General features: G+C 44.0%; 2 protein-coding genes across 2 annotated transcripts; one reads left to right on the plus strand and one right to left on the minus strand.

Moving 5' to 3' along the window:
* Positions 1-1,240: 1,240 nt before the first annotated feature.
* macir (macrophage immunometabolism regulator) lies at positions 1,241-7,479 on the minus strand. The gene is made up of 2 exons (XM_085794050.1): positions 7,377-7,479; positions 1,241-2,833 (listed from the first exon to the last, which is right to left on the minus strand). Exon 2 carries the CDS (start codon positions 2,824-2,826, stop codon positions 2,173-2,175), a length of 654 nt encoding a protein of 217 aa, XP_085650176.1. The 5' UTR covers positions 2,827-2,833; positions 7,377-7,479; the 3' UTR covers positions 1,241-2,172.
* A 2,155-nt stretch (positions 7,480-9,634) lies between these two features.
* LOC146977669 (S-phase kinase-associated protein 2-like) lies at positions 9,635-15,830 on the plus strand. Its single transcript, XM_085794049.1, has 9 exons — positions 9,635-9,920; positions 10,011-10,122; positions 10,383-10,526; positions 10,696-10,830; positions 12,045-12,143; positions 12,248-12,375; positions 13,139-13,190; positions 13,324-13,431; positions 14,988-15,830. Exons 1-9 carry the CDS (start codon positions 9,671-9,673, stop codon positions 15,205-15,207), a joined length of 1,248 nt encoding a protein of 415 aa, XP_085650175.1. The 5' UTR covers positions 9,635-9,670; the 3' UTR covers positions 15,208-15,830.
* The last annotated feature ends 705 nt before the right edge of the window (positions 15,831-16,535 follow it).

Below are 16,535 nucleotides of genomic sequence, written 5' to 3' on the forward strand. Positions count from 1 at the left end.
TCAAAAGGTGCACTGCTGTTTCCAGAGAGAGTCTGTAGTCGACTTCCAACAGTGCAATCAGGTGCAGAAAACACTGTTTCTGCAGGAGAGGCATTGGAAACACGTCCGTTTACCAGCTGTAAGGGGAACACACACACACTCATTATAAACACACACCTGTACATACTGTTGTTGTGCACCCATAACCAATGTACAAAACTAGAGAGATGCACCAATATGGTTTTCTAAAGCCAACTTAATCCCAACTATGTCTGCCCACAATTACCACTCAACAGATCTAACAAAGACTGAAGTGATGCTCCACTCGTCTGTCAGGTGTTTTCTGATCTCCCACTAGGTCTAAAGTCACGGCTGAAGGATTGAGCCGCAACAACTGAACACGAGTGGGTGAGCCTTTTTTTATCGGCTCCTATAATTACCCACCGCCCTTGATCCTGCTCCGTGTGACCGACTGAAAGAGATGGAGGGAAACGTCCACATCCTCACCCTGTGTAAAAATACATTCTGAAGTTGAGCTGGAGCTAAATAAAGCCTCGGCAGTCTCTGAGTTAGACAGACCGGAGGATGGATTCTCTTCCCTTCTGACTGCAGCACCGAGAGGGGGTCATGGTGGCAGAGACACAGAGACACAGAGTGATATAGGAAGCCCACCATGAATCATCATTGATTCTGACTGAAGGACCTATGCTGTGTGTCACCCCCCAGCTCCTTCTCTTCACTCACAATATGGACAGAGAAAATAATTACGCAATACCAGTAAAAACAGCCAGTCAGCAGCATTATTAGATCCTGGGCGAGACACGATGCATGCTAATTGATCCACTGACACTGATGAGATTTACTCATTTACTCCTGTGTCTGATGACGAGACATTTTTCGATCTGTGGTGGAATCAAACCAGTTCAGTGTGTCAATAAAAGTATCAGAGTTCAGTACCCATAACTAGATAACAGCCACAAATAACACTATGAGTAAGATCATTTCAAGGTTTCACAGTCTAAAGGTAGATGTCCATGTGGTTATAAAGCAGTTATAGGTTCTATATTAATACTGTGAAAGCATCAAGTTCACAGAGAAATGCACACAGCCTGTATTCAGAAACTGAGCCTTAAAACCAGCCGTCGGGACGTCTGTAACTTTGTGATGTCATAACAAAGCAGTCACTAAGCCCCGCCCACCTGGACCCACCATCCTACATTTGCAGGATTCGGTCTCTCCCAGTGTTTTACCTGCAATCTGCTCTATTTTGATTAGATCACTCAGAAAACTGTCGGCCAATCAGAAAAGAGACTCAGATCCTCCTCTCTTCTGATTGGCTCATTTCAAGCGGCTCAACACAGGGAATGTGTAAAATATGGGACATTTAACCAGCTCACCCTCACTAAACAGACTGAATGGAGCATCAACGAGTTTTCCCACATGTCCACCTCATGTTAAATAAGAAGTTCCAAACACACTGACAGCAATAAATAAATGAGCAATGTACTAAAAGTATCATGTTGCCGATTTGACAGTCGTATGCAAAACGTCCATGAACACAACTCCTCACAGATAAGCAGTAAATCTATTATTGGCCTGGTAGCAACGGTGCATTTAAAGCTGATACAGTATGTGATATGTGCTTCTCTCAGCTGTCAGCTGATATATTAGTGCGTCTCTGACCAGTACAAACACACAACACTGTCAATAAATAGGTTCACTAGTTATTGCTAAGTTTTTATACAGTGCACTCAGAAAGTCTTCAGACCCCCTTCACTGGTTCCACTGTAATGTTGCGGCTTCATGCTAAACTCATTTAAATTCACTTTTACCCATAATGACAAAAAGAAACTGAACGTGAGACTTTAAATATATCTCATTTAAACCATTTATCATGATGCTGCAACATAGCAAAATGTAAAAACGAGTGTAGGGGTCTGAATACTTTCTGAATGCACTGCATTTCACATTTTTTTTTACCTCAACACCTCCTTACGATGTGAGGACTAATTAAGGATTTTCTTCACCATGTTATGTGAACAGTACAAGGTGGAACCCCAGGTAATAATATAACAGGATTATCAGACTGCCTTCTTAAAGAACCCTTTATAATCTGAGTAGAAAGAGACCAGGCTGGAAATAGCACCTAAACCCCAGAGGGTGAGTGACGCCTCAACGGGCCATCCACTGTGCTCATGTCTTGTTCCTGGTAAACACACGCTCCCCCCGCAGGGTGAGGTGCTGCAGCTGGTACTGTAACACCTCAGTGTCTGACGACTCTTTGATGCTTATTTTGTCCAGGTTCAGGTAGTCCAGGGACTTGGACTGGGCCCCCTTTCCTTTAAGCAGACATAGGGGTAGCGGAGCGTGCAGACTCCTCCCAGGCTCCCCGTGCGCCAGGGACCTGAGGAAGGTGTCGCTGGAGCTGGGCATACGCCTCCGCCTCCGCCCGTTGGCAGCGGGGATGTCGTAGGGTTGGTAGTAGCGATTTTTGCCTTTGAAGATCCGTGAAGACCGGTGGATCCCCAAGTCCACAGACTTGGGGACGGGACTCTGGATGGGGCTGGGTACGGGCTCTGATACAGAGCTCTTCTCTGGGGCGCCTTCTGACCACTTGTGGGCCAGTTTGAGCAGCTCCTCACCTGTGGTGAAGCCCACCAGGTAGTTAGAGTCCATGTGCAGGATCTGGTATCCTGCGACGGTGCCTCTGATGGGGGAGCACGGGGTGCTGGCACAGCGAGGTCTCTCTGCTTCTGGTTTCAGCGTGGCCTTGATCTCAGCTGAAGGGAGGATGGAGACGTGCGTCCGGGAAACTCCACTGATATCCATCTCCATCCTGACAGACATATCCTCACTGAAAGACAGAGACACATCATCAGAGTCAGTCTGGTGTCTGAGGAACAGATGCAACAAACACAAACAAACCTTAAGGCACCAGGCTGATCCTGGTCAGTCCATCACTGTCTGATTGTTACGGCTTTTTATCATGTTGCCTCCCTCATCCCCTGTGCAACGTAAACACTGATCTAACACTGACAGTGTTCACATGTGCTCCCGTGGTTTCCAGACTGTGGACATAGGCCTAGCACAATTATTACACAATCGTCTGATTACAATCATTTGAGCTGACCGCAATTATTTTGCATTATCGTTCAAATGGTTTCCATTCATGTGTATAAAAACAGCTGGATGAAACAGAAATGTCAGATTTCATCACTATTTCCTTGTTATTTTCCACCATTTTAGGTTTGAATAGTGCTCTTTTAATGACATCATCATGCTGCGTCCCCTTATTCTTCTAAGGTTTAATGACACATGAGTGGAGCCACAAACTGTTTATCTCGAGGCGATTCATTTCTAATATTCAACGGCCGCATTTCGATGATTATCTATTGACATTAGCTTCATGGATTTAGTTGCAAAGCCTGGAGGCAAACAGAAATGTAATTTTCATTTATATGTGCCCATGTTTAATGCCAATAAATGGCTCTTCTTCTTCATAAAATGTATGTTTATTATTAAACTATTAAACTACTATTTAGTGGTATGAAATGATCATAAAAACACAATTAAAACATTAATCGCAATTATTTGTGAGTTAATCGTCAACTTAAATTTCATGTTTGTGACAGTCCTAGTGGATGTGATATACCAGTATCCTGGGTATGTTAAGGTTCCTGCAGTGTAGTGGTTCTTTTCTGCTCTACTCAAATAAATAAGTAATTTCAGGAAGCTGAACTTTAGCCTGCTGCTTTAGAGAAACCACACTGCTTGTACCCAAAACAGAAAACTGTGGCATGTTCCATGTTATTCTGGTTTCTGGACCTTCTCTGTCTGCTCAGACTCAGAAACCTGGATTATGTTCTGGATCCTTTTTGCAACTCAAATCCTACTTCCAGAAACCCAGACCAAGACTTTGCACAGGATTATTTTCTGGTGCAGAGCTGATAAAAACCTCCACACTGATGCAACGTTATGACTTTAAAGGGAAAGTCTGTGTTATTATTGGATGTGGGGTTGTGTGTGTTATTCATACACAGTCGGTGTGCTGTACAATATACAAAAGGCCACAGCCATGTCATCTCAGTGTTATACAGTGAGCTCCATGTGCTTGTACATAGAAGACAGAAGTTCAGCTGTTCAGCAAAAATGTGGTGCCAGAGGAAAATGCTGCTGGAATATTCTACATGGGATGAAACTGGCTTGTTTCTGTCTCTTCTCTTCAGTATCATGAACATGTAGCGCAACAGCATCACTGTCAGTCCCCCAGATGTTACTCTACCACCACCCTGTCTATTGCATGTTGTATCTTTTACTTAAAGGGACATAGTGTAACTTCTCCTGTTAACTATTCATGAAAATCGATTATTTCGTTCAAAAGTCTGTTTTTCATTAATCAGTAACCCCCCCCCATCAACAAACTGAAGTGTTCCTTTCAGCTCTGAATTTGCCGTTCATATCATTCATATCTACATGGAGCGGGTAAGCTCGGTGCTGCTGCCATGTGGTGTCGCCATGTTTTTACGTTCAGTGGCAGCGTGACGGTAGGAAACCATGGAAACTCAGCGGAGACACCGGAGCTGTCGGCTCAGGTGGAGGTGGCGTCTGTGAAAAGTCACCGCGGTAACGCAGTGAGGAGGAATGGAGCGTTACGCTGATGCTGCATTCACCTGCAGTCGGGCAGACGGCCGTCGGTAACAAACCAGATGTCATTTTAGCCACAGAAGTGGAGAGAAAGCCGGTAAAAACGCGGGTCAGGTAAACAATACAACATCGCCATGACAACATATTGTCACGTGTATTGTTTTGCCTCGTGCTGATGGACCACTTGTTTACATAGAGGCTTGTTTATGCCGTTACGTGCAGCGGCTGTCGTCCGTCTGCTGTCTGCCCAATTTCACGTGAATGCAGCATGAAAAATACGACTGAGTTGCTTGCGATCTACAACCGCAACGCTAGATGAGTGTAATTCCTACACAATGTACCTTTAAGTTAACACTGAACATCAACAACTGGATCAATCTTCTCCTCAGGTTTTTACCAGTGAAAAAAACAACAACCACTTTCTACACAATAAACCACATTGATTGTAAATGTCTTCAGTCTAATTTAAGTTTTGGCCTAGTGACACAATCAAAACTCTAAATAACAAACACACCAAGACTGAAAACAAACTGCTATTGAGCACACTCCCACCGATGGCTCCTGATAGGTTTACAGGTGTGAAGGTGCCAGGACTGAGCCCATGCTCAACACTACACTACATCACATCACATGACCTTGGTGCTGCAGTCCACTGTTCTCAGCTCTGCCCTGGTTACAACAGCAGTTATAGACTTCACCATGGTGCCGCTAATGTACTGTAGGCTATCTCTACTATACTGTAGCTCCTTAGTGGATGATGCCGGACCATCAGACGATTCAACCATGATGATGTGTAGAGTATGTGTGGTATCGTCATAGTCTGAACTCACATTAGTATACAACTATTAATGTGACAACAACTGAGGTTGTGAGTCCAGCTGAATTTTGATGATTTGCCCACATCCCTAGGAGAGGCGGGACATGGTTGTGTGTGTGTGTGGTCACTGTGATACAGCTGCAGAAACATCAAGCTAATATCTGACAGGAAACATCAAGTCTCTTTTTCCTGTTCCTAGAAAACACATGAGGTCTTGATGCAGCTTGCAGCAAATGCACTAACATCACACAGATGTTCCAGCTGCTGCACCCAGCTAACAGCTAACACCTACAGACACAGACCACTCAGACAGTGACGGTGCTGTTCACTGTGAATCAGACCTGTGCCTCACAGGTTCTTTCAGGGTAACTCCATTTTACTGCATTTCTATTCACAATGAAGTATTATCATACAACGAGCATTCCATCAATTATGTTATGTTACATATATTTTATTGAAAGTTATTTTAAATATCTCTACATAATAAGATGGTGTTCAGGTGTCCAGATGTTTGGCCAATGAGAGGAAAGCAGCCATTTAAGGAGGTATGAGCAGGTTCCTGAACTGAGCAGCTGCATAACAGCTAAAGATAAATACTTTTTTTTTTTTTTTTTAACTAAACTGTAAATCATGTCCAGCTGCTCTAGTGGAGTGCAGAATATAAATGAACATAACAGGTGCCTTTTAATGACAGCTACCTACCTTTAACCTCTATGCTGCAAATCCCTGTGGAGCAATGACGCTGTTTCATGTCCTTACATAACTGATAACAGGCATTAATATCATGTACAGCTGTGTAGTCAAAAACTAAACAACCTTAACCCACTGGCTGTGGATAATTCACCAGTGTAGCTACTATCTTCACTGTACTGTATTCCCGACACAACGCGCAAACACATGAATAATACTATAAATAATGGATGAAACCTAGATTACAGTCATTTATGAATTCAAACTGTGTTGCCATATCAACATTAGAGGCCATCACAGGTGGATCTGGATGACTCAGATGTCCTGTCAACATTTGTTCCCTTTAGAAACACCTTTACCAAGGGAAAGTGCTGACAGGGCTGTGGCTGATGGAAACAGGCTCAGTGTGGAGCTACTGTATGTATGTATGAGCACCACACACACACACTGAATGAAGTGATGATAGAGTACAAGAGGGAGGGTGTGGGCTGACTTCCTGTTCTCATGGCATGATGATATAAAAATCAGTGTATAAAGGAGCTGCTGCCTTTTGTTGCACCTGCTCTGATGATGATGGAGAAATCAGAGAGAGGGAGAGGGAGAGGTAGCAGCCGCAGTAGAGGCCTGTGGTCGCCATGGCGCGGTTAAATCGTGCCGTACCGAGCCAGAGACTGAACCCCCCCACCACCACCACCCCTCTCCTCTCCTCTCCTCTCGGTGCATCAGCCGGGCTCCAGCAGCAGGCCTCGGAGCTCGGAGCTCCGGGAGCCGCCGCTGAGGGGCTGGATGACGGGGTAAAAGATGGCTGAGCCGGTTCATCCTGTCCTCTACCGGAGCAGAAGCCCCCCTGTCTCCTGTTAGTGTAGCCTAGTGTGTGTGTGTGTGTGTGTGTGTGTGTGTGTGTGTGTGTGTGTGTGTGTGTGTGTGTGTGTGTGTGTGTGTGTGTGTGTGTGTGTGTGTCCCTGCCTGCAGCAGGAGAGAGGACAGTGTCCCCCCACCCTGCCGTAGCTACTAGCTACCACCCCAGGTTTCTACGGCGACGCACCATCATTTAAACAGCGACTCTGTCTACTCTACACCTGATGACAAGATCAAGTGACGGGCGATCAGCGGCCGGCTGCTGGAGGAGGAGGAGGAGGATGAGGATGAGGAGGATGATCGGTCTGATCAACCGTCACATATCAATCGGTTATTGCTCATCGGCTGCAAGGCAAAAAAATGTATGGATGTAGAAACCAGAACAAACCTGTTTGGCTGCGGACGATCCGGTGCTCAGCTCCTCCTCTGTGACTCTCCAGCCTCCGTCTCTCCGTGTTCCGTCAACAGCGGCGCAGGAACACTTCCGGTCTGAGGGAGGACGAGCTCAGCGCGGTCATGATGAGCAGCACACACACAGTAGCCTACACACACACTGACAAAAACACACACGTTGCACTTAAATATCATATTTTTCATTTATTACAAGATTCAGGGATCATAATGATAGAAAATGTGTATTTGTCATAGATTTTATGAATGACAGTCAGCTATACATTATTGGAGTTTGATATAGGATAGAATATTTCTTTAAGATGCTGACTGGTTCAACTCATTTAGAAAAAAAGACAAATGAGATTCGTTGTAATAAACAAACAAATATATATAGCCTATAAAATAAATAAATAAATAAATAAATAAATAAATAAATAAATAAATATATACACATATATATATACATTTTAATGTGGCAAATACAAGGCAGCCTATATCCACCAATAAAAATGATAACTGGGCATCATATTGATTCCCTACAATGACTAAAGAAGAATAAAGCAACGTAGAAACTATAGCTACATTTTTGCTTCATCTTCCTTTTTGTATTTATTCCATTTATTGTCTACTGTATTTATTTGATCGTGTATCTCTTAAGTTATTATTGTTTCATCCGTTTTCAGAGTTTAATAGCTACATTTAATGAAATGAAATTGAAAATGTTGTGGATAACAGCCAAAAGCATTGGGGGGGGGGGGGGCAAAAACACACTGCTGTATTTTACATCTCATCTGCTTGTTAACAAAGGTAGGCCTATCACAGGTGTGATGCTCTGCTGCTGATCAAAGATGATAAATACCAGGCCCATGGTCCAATTCAACAGTTAACAGATGCTGCTAATGTCATTACTTAGTTGTTATTGATGATAACACAGTTACACCTAACCCTCCAGCACTGAGAGCCTCCAGTGTTGGTAATGCTGCCTGTTCCTCCATCCTGTGATCTGCCATTGAAGAAACTGTTGGATAAAGACTGGGCAAGGAGGATGAGAAGTGTCTGGGTCATCAGGTGGCCTATAAGATGAAGACAGGGCTGCAGTCTACAAAGAGAGCAGCATGATGAGCAGAGTGCTCATTCAAAGGCATTATCATCATGCTGTTTGAAGTGTGTGAATGAAAACAGTTCAGATTTCCACTGATCACGTGTCTGTATGGAGGGAAACATGAGCCCTGCTGAGGTTCTATGGTTCTAAAGTTAGACCAGTATGCCACTTAGTGTAGTAATAAATAAAATGTTACTTATCTATTTCCTACAACATAATCTGCCAAAAATGCTGTTGTTCTGTCTCTTCAACATTCAAATGTTTTTATGAAAAAATTCAAATTTGAATATTCAAAATAAAGACATCTCAAAAAAAAGCGGAAAAAACGAGCCAGACCGAAACGCCACATGCGCGCCCCTCACCCAGAAATGTGACGTAACCCGTACGACGTGCATACGCGTCGGTGACGTATGGACGTAGGGCGCCTTGCTGCTGGCGGCGAGTTTAAAGCATCCTCGGTCGGAGGGCTCAGGAGAACCAGGCAGCTCCCTCATGTCCATGTTGTCCACGTACCGTAGCGGCCCAGCCGGCAGCCCTGACCCGGAGGAGAGACCCACAGACAGGTACACACAAGGAGGGTTGGTCGGTCCATGTGGAGCAGGTTTCAGCAGCGAGGATGTTATGTTTTAGCGATAAATGTGTAAATGAAGCGGTGCTAACCAGACTACAGTCGGTTATCTCGGTGATATTGCTATTATAGAAATATCTCTGATCTGGCACAGTAAATATTTGCAAAGTTGCGAGTCTGTGTCGTCAGTTGTGTGTCTGTAAACCTTCATTTCCTCGGCTTTAGCTCGAAACCGATGCTATTTATAATCGATACCGCGCTTTGATCCGGACCAGGCCTCCCTCCACCTGAGCTTCTTTCCCGCTGTTTTAGAGATGAAACTAGTCACAAAGAGAGATAATAACATGTCAGTGAAGCTGTGGACTCGTCTATAACCTGAAAGGGTTATATCCAGGTGTCAGAGTGTTTTCATTGTCTTTAGCAGGGAGAGTTTGCGCGGTTTCTTCGCCGCTCGCTGCATCAATATGGCGGGCAGAGAGGTTGTTGTCTGTGGGGGTCTGTCTCTCTCACCGGTCTCTGTCTGAACCGATCCCAGAACAACACCAACGTGTAGTACTAAGTCATTAACATGTAAATGAAGAGTTAAGTAGAGTTTGTGACGTGCTGTCCCCCCTGCAGCATGCCCCTGCAGGACCTGCCCTGCCTCAGCCTCCACGGCTCCATGTTGGCTCAGGCCAACAGGACCAACAAACGGAAGTCCCGGAGCTGCCTGAGCGAGGGTCTGGACACAGAGTGCACCCCCACAGAGCTCATCCAGCAGTGGTCCCCCCGACACAAGCACCAGCGGCTCATCAGCAAGGGCAAGGAGAACGACGCCAACCAGTTTGTCCTGGCCAGGAGGTCCAGGAGGAAGAAGGACACCACATCAGGCAGGACACCTCTCTGACCTCCTCCTATCAACTCTGCTGGCTCTGTACCTGTGATTCACTGTTACTATGTTTACTTTTTCTCTTTTGCAGGTATCTCATGGGACCACCTGCCAGACGAGCTACTTCTGAAGATCCTCTTCTGCCTCCCTCTGCAGGACCTGCTCAGGACGTCCACGGTCTGCAAGCGCTGGCACCGCTTAGCGTGAGTCTCCCATCACCTGGATTTTAAAATGACTGAAATACATTAATGTAGCATTTGCCACAAAACCGATTGTAGAATTAGGTGTGTTTTAGTCCTCCTTTAATCCTCCACTGGTCCCTGATGAGTAATCACAGGGTAACTCTGCACATAAATGAAGTCAGATCATGCCACAGTGTCTCCAGTCCTTCCACATGCTGTCGACACATTAGTAGTTTTCCATCCTGTTATGCTCAGACCTTCACTGTGTGTCTCTGTCCCAGGTTTGACGAGTCTCTGTGGCACAGCGTGGACCTGGAGGGGTTGACCCACATGGGCGCAGCTCTGCAGCAGGTTCTGAAAACCGGGGTCCGCCGGCTGCGCTGCCCCCGCTCCTTCGTGGAGGAGCTGCACCTCGCAGGCTCAGGGTGAGTCCAGCAGATTCTCTGATTCTGGTCTAGTGCTGTGTTCAGGTTTTGTACAGATCTGGGTTCAATTCTCCAAGATCAGAGTTAATGGAGACTTTGTTTCTTTACAAATGCAACATTTCAAGTATAAAAAGGACACTGGTGTTCTGATGCTGGTCTTCCTTCTCAGCTCACTGCAGATGGTCCAGCTGGATCTGTCCAGCTCCATCATCCCCACCTCGGCCCTGGAGAGCATCATCTGTCAGTGCAGGCTGCTGGAGCACCTGAGCCTGGAGGGTCTGCAGCTCTCAGACGCCATCATCAAGTGAGTTCTTCACTCTGCAGCTCCACATCCACTGAGTGAGCTCAGCCTCATCAGAGCCTGATCTTGGTTTTCCTCTATATTAATGTGTTTTGCATGTTTATAACAAACATATTTTGTCAGTGCAGATGCAGAAATGCCATTTAAAGACAGCGTGACAGTCTCCACAATATAAACCATTAAAAGTTTAGTAGCAGGCTCAGGCTCAGTCAGGTGACTGTTTATAGCTGCAGTAGAATGAATAGATTATGAAATTGGGGGAGGAAGCAATACAATTACATAAATCTGCACATAGCTACACATATACAGTATGTATACATGTATATTATTAAATAAAGAATAACAAATAGTGATGAAAGAAGGTTACAACAGGAAGAGACATATAGCAGCTATAACTGCACATACTCTCTTCCCCCAGAATGATGGGTCATTTCTCTGTTATAAATATATATATGAAAAGGTCCCACGTTTAAAGAGGAACTAAGCAGGATTTCTCATGTGGCTGTGTTACATTTTTACCTTAATTACAAAGCTCCAGAGTAATTGTGATAGTTAACTACATGACTTGTGACTTGTTACGAGTGAGAACAGAGGCTCTCTACCTTCACCTGGCGTCTCATGGCTGAAAACCAACCTTGCAACATCAGTGTAGTACCTGGTCACCGCCCCGCTGTCCCAGCTCTCGTCTCTGTGGCACTGCAACACAAACGCGCTCCGTAACCTGCCATCTTTTGTTGGTAACACTTTATAACAACTATTGAGCATTAAATACTGAATTCTTCATTCATAACACATGAATACTCATTAGTATGTACCGTAGTTTATAAACACAGTTAAAAATGTTTTACTCATCATTGATAAGCACTAACTGTATTTATAAACTACATACTGATGAGTATTCATGCATTATAAATGAAGAATTCAGTATTTATTAATGCTTAACTAATGCTTAATAGTGTGTACTTTATTATAAAGTGTTACCCTTTTGTTTATGACAGTTAAGACTACACAAATACATGTCGTAACATCGTATATGTTATATAACATTATCCACCGCTCCGTGTATTGATTTTTCACCGGCTTCGTTGTAATCAAATGCACATGGCCAGGAGGAGGGTTAGAAAAACAGAGGAAAAGTGACCAGACTTGCATAGTTCCTCTTTAAAATCTAACAGTCTCTTCTTTATTTATAACTGTGTGTGTCTTTCTCCCTCCAGCTCTCTGTCCAACAACCAGAACCTGGTCCAGCTCAACCTGAGCGGCTGCGGTGGTTTCTCTGCTGCTGCTCTGGCCGACATGCTCCAGTCCTGCTCCAGGTCGGCTGCTCAGTACCTCACCTGTCAGACCCAACATGTGTCACCCACACACCTACAGCTCATGTTAATACTAACACTATGTTTCTCCTTCCTCTCCTGTGCAGAATAGAGCAGCTGAACATATCATGGTGTGAGTTCAACAACAATCATGTGAAGAGTGTCGTCAACAACCTGAGCTCAGGTGTCACGCACCTCAACTTGAGCGGCTACAGGGAGAGCCTGACGCTGGACGGTGAGTGACATCATCACTGGTCTGACCTGTTACACATCTCCATGGTTTCAACAAATGAAAGTCACGAGTTAACACCAGTTATAAGGAACTGTGAGGGAGATGTAATCCTCCTAATGAGGGTTGAAACAGAGTGTAGCATCTCAGAGCCTCAGTGCTTCTTCATCCTGTCAGTCAGAAGCAGCTCACACTCATCCTGTCATGGATCTAAATGCACAGCACTTGATCGTGGTTGTGGTAGACTCTGACCTCCAGGGGGCGCCACAGTGCAGTGCTTGTTTGATACAAGACCCAACAGAAACCACATCATCGATTTTATAAAATGACCGTGGGGTGTCATATGGCAACATGTTACAGTGAAGTAGGCTGGATTTAAATCTAGACTTACACTCACTACAATAATGTCTTGCCTAAACATTTTAACCTCAGTCTCTGTTGATATCATTATGGGATTTTAGATTATTCACGTTCAGGAAGGAACAGAGTCCAGTTCCTGCCCAACAAAAACAAAACTTAAATATGTTTATATTTTCCACTCACATTTATATATGATTTCATTCACAAACCATCAGCGTGTCAATTTTTATGAGCAGTCCTGATCTGTGAGAAGTCAAAATGCTTGTTTTTTTGTTTTTTGTTTTTTTTAAAGGTGTTTGTAGTAAATGAAGTTATAATCTGCATCAATGTAAAATAGCTACAGCCAACTGTACTGTCTGAACTGGCAGCAGACACTGACAGTGTAGTGTGTGTGTGTGTGTGTTTCCAGATGTGAAGGTGCTGGTGGAGAGGTGTCCTCAAATTCAAGCTCTAGATTTAAGGTACGTTTTATTTGCTTCTTCCACCTCAGTCTACAGACCTTTGTTACTGTGATATCTTCAATTCTCAATCATGACCTCATCTTTAAGCGTCTCTGTGTCTGTCTTACATCACCGTGGTTACTGTGTGTTTCAGTGACAGCACCCTGCTGATGGCCGACAGCTTCCCCGTCCTCGCACAACTCAAGCACCTGGTGCACCTGTCCCTGAGCCGCTGCTACCACATCCACCTGGCCGCTCTCACGTGAGTTATTTTTTAGAAATTCACCACCCTATGAGATAATAACAGAACGTTTCATGACGGAGTTGTTTTCGAGTCAAATGCAGAGACTGTTTGCCCAAAAACTGTCCCTGAAGGCAACACACATCAGCGGTTCTGCATGAATTTACCTCGAAAACAACTCTGTCTCGTAACGTTCTGTTATTATCTCATAGCGTGGTGAATGTGCAGGTCACAACTTGTCCACCAGAGCGTTTTGGAGTTGTTGGATTGTGTATTTGATGAGTTTGATGAGGGAAACCAAGAAATTCCATGAGCCTCTGTAGCGTAGCTCTGAGCAACTCGCGGCTCTGCTCCGCCACTCTAAAAATAGCTTGCACCGACAATTAAAGGGACAACAAGGAGTTTTGGAAAAGCGAAGCGTTTTCACACTACATTTATGAGCCTCCGCGCGCACCGTAAAATTCTTTGACCGGCGCAAGACGGACTCATGTTTTCATTCATCAATAATTAAAGTCAGAGGTTCAAAGACGATCACATACTGTCGTAGTTCCGACCATAAACGGCGATTCAGCTGCGTTATTGTCATGACTCGCCACGAAGGAAACGCTGGTCGGCTCGACCAGAACGATATATTTATCGAAAATGGGCCCATTAAGTGTGGGTAGCGGAGATTCATCCACATTAACGTGAGAGTTTTTTATAACCGAATAGAAACTCCTCATTGTCCCTTTAAAGGTAACGAACCTACTGCTAAAACTATAGGGATTATGGCAGTGGGCCAACTTGCCAAAATGTTGAACTATCCCTTTAATGTACCTCGCGTTCTCTGTGAAGGACAGACAGTCAGACTGTCCTCTTCACCAGACCAGGAACGGCTCCATCATCGTTTTTTCTTCCTTTTGTGTCTGAGCAAAAGACCACTAGCATCACACAGAGCTACAGCAGCATGACTGACCATGGCCTATGAACTCACACAGGGTCGTGATCGATTGGTCGGGGTGATACTTGTAGTGTTGCCAGTCTCCCAACCAGGACACGGCAGGAATTTATGCCACTGTGATGGTTTGATCTGACATGGAGACCATTGTGAAAGACAAAAAAATCATGTAGTCTGAACCGGCCTCAGTCAAGAGATTTCTAAATCTCATTTATTCACTAAATCTGTTTATATTGCACTTTTTCGCTTAACCCCTTTATCAATACACCAACTTCTCCACCTCCATCAAACACGCAAACTTTTTTTTTTGGTGATATCTCGGGTCTTTTTCAGATTTTCTGTGTTTCCATACATATGTTGCGGACATCAATAATTAGAATTAAAAAAGGCTGATATTTTGTTTTACTTTATTTTTTCTTTCTATCATTATAGTCTCCGTCTCCTTTGTTGTGTCATATATATATATATTATATCATGTCCCTATAAGCGCTACATTGTATTGGAAAAACTCAAAAAACTGTAGATATGATGAATATGATTACATATGTATGATTTTGAATGAAACTGAAATAAAAACTAATTTTAAAAAAAGGTTAATGGAAGCGAGTCAGTCTGGTCCTAACTTGTGTCTCTCCCACAGGGACCTGGGGACGACGCTCCCCGCTCTGAGCCTCCTGGACGTCTTCGGCCTCCTGCCTGACAACCAGCTGCCGTCCCTGAAGAAGGAGATGCCTCAGGTCAGCATCAACTCCAGACCCTTCTCCGGCGTGGCGCGGCCCACGCCCGCCAGCAGGCTCGTGGGTTGCCTGGGCGACCGCGCCATGTGGAGCAGGAGGTGCAGGCTGAGGTTCAGGCTGTAGTCGCCACGGCGCCCTCTCGTTGTCCGTTAATGTTGCCGCAGAGTCCCGACACACACACACACACGCAGGGAGATCCTGTGGTGCAGTGGTGGAGCCATGTTTCAGTTTGCTGCTGCTGCTACTGAAGGAGTTTTTAGAGGTGCTGGCATCCACGGTGCTGAAGTCCCGTCCAGGAACCAGGTCTTCAAGTGCTGGACATGCTCATAGAGAAATGTTGTTTATTTTTTAGAGTCAGAATTTTGAATGTTGATCCAGTTCATGTTGGCGTATGTGAACAGAATGTGTGTAAATATGTGGGACGGCCGATCCCTGATGTTTTAATATTATCAGCTGTGATAATGAACAGCTGGTTTTATCCAGTAGGTGTTTTTCTATGTGGAATGATGTTTTAATGAACCACAGTGTTGAACAGGAGCTGGTTGATATTGTTGTAAACGATCAGGAGCTGAACTGTGTCAGTGTTCACCACTGATCAATAACCTGATCAATAACCTGACAGCAGCTGGACAGCAGCTGGTTTTTACGATGATCAGTGACCGTGCTCTGGATTATTTCATTCACATGAATCTCTCATGTTTTACTTTTGTAAAATGTTCGATTCTTTCGAGTAAAACCACTGAATAACAAACTGGGTTTCCTTTGGTTTTTCAGTTTTTTTTTATTTTCCAAGTTCCAAATCATGACAAACATTCTAAACCTCACAGTGTTACTAGAGAAAACTCTTTAGTCAGGTACAAATATGACTTGACCCTAAACAAATTCTAACAAAAGGTTTCTCAGTTGTTTTTTATAGTATTAGATGTCCTTAATAACATACTAAAAGTTTACCAAAATTTGACCACTAGAAAGGTGTTATTTTCAAGATGGCGTCCAAGATGGATAGGAAGCCTGAGGAGACACCACAGGTGAATAGGGTAAAATTTTTAACTAACAGATATCACCATGAAACTTCCCAAGTTTATCACTTACATTAAGACAAATATTTTTTGTATTACAAGTTTTGTCAAATTGTATGTTTAAATATGTAAATTAGGCAATATCTCATTAAATATGCGCTAATTTGCATATCCGAAATCTGAACAATGGATAAAAGCCACTTTCAAAATTCTTGTTTTATTTTGTTGACATACTAGAGTCAGAAGTTTTTACAGAGGGGATTTTGGATATCTCTCTTTATCACTCTGTAAATGAGAAAATACTATAGCCCTAAAAATTCAAATATCGTCGTGTTTTTAGGAGTAAAATGTTGTATAAGAGCCCGAAATCTCCACTTCAGCAGCACTTACAGACACCAAACCTTCCAGTTTGATCCCTTTCTATATTCTGAA

Source organism: Trachurus japonicus, chromosome 12, assembly GCF_045865225.1.
Source record: "Trachurus japonicus isolate A0001 chromosome 12, Traja_1.0".
NCBI lineage: Eukaryota > Metazoa > Chordata > Actinopteri > Carangiformes > Carangidae > Trachurus > Trachurus japonicus.

What these genes read in the sequence shown, in the direction of transcription:
- macir (XM_085794050.1), bottom strand. Translation starts at nt 2,826, where the DNA reads ATGTCTGTCAGGATGGAGATGGATATCAGTGGAGTTTCCCGGACGCAC.
- LOC146977669 (XM_085794049.1), top strand. Translation starts at nt 9,671, where the DNA reads ATGCCCCTGCAGGACCTGCCCTGCCTCAGCCTCCACGGCTCCATGTTG. An exon ending in CTGCACCTCGCAGGCTCAGG is followed by an intron (nt 10,527 to 10,695) that starts GTGAGTCCAGCA and finishes CTTCCTTCTCAG; the next exon opens with CTCACTGCAGATGGTCCAGC. An exon ending in GGAGAGCCTGACGCTGGACG is followed by an intron (nt 12,376 to 13,138) that starts GTGAGTGACATC and finishes GTGTGTTTCCAG; the next exon opens with ATGTGAAGGTGCTGGTGGAG.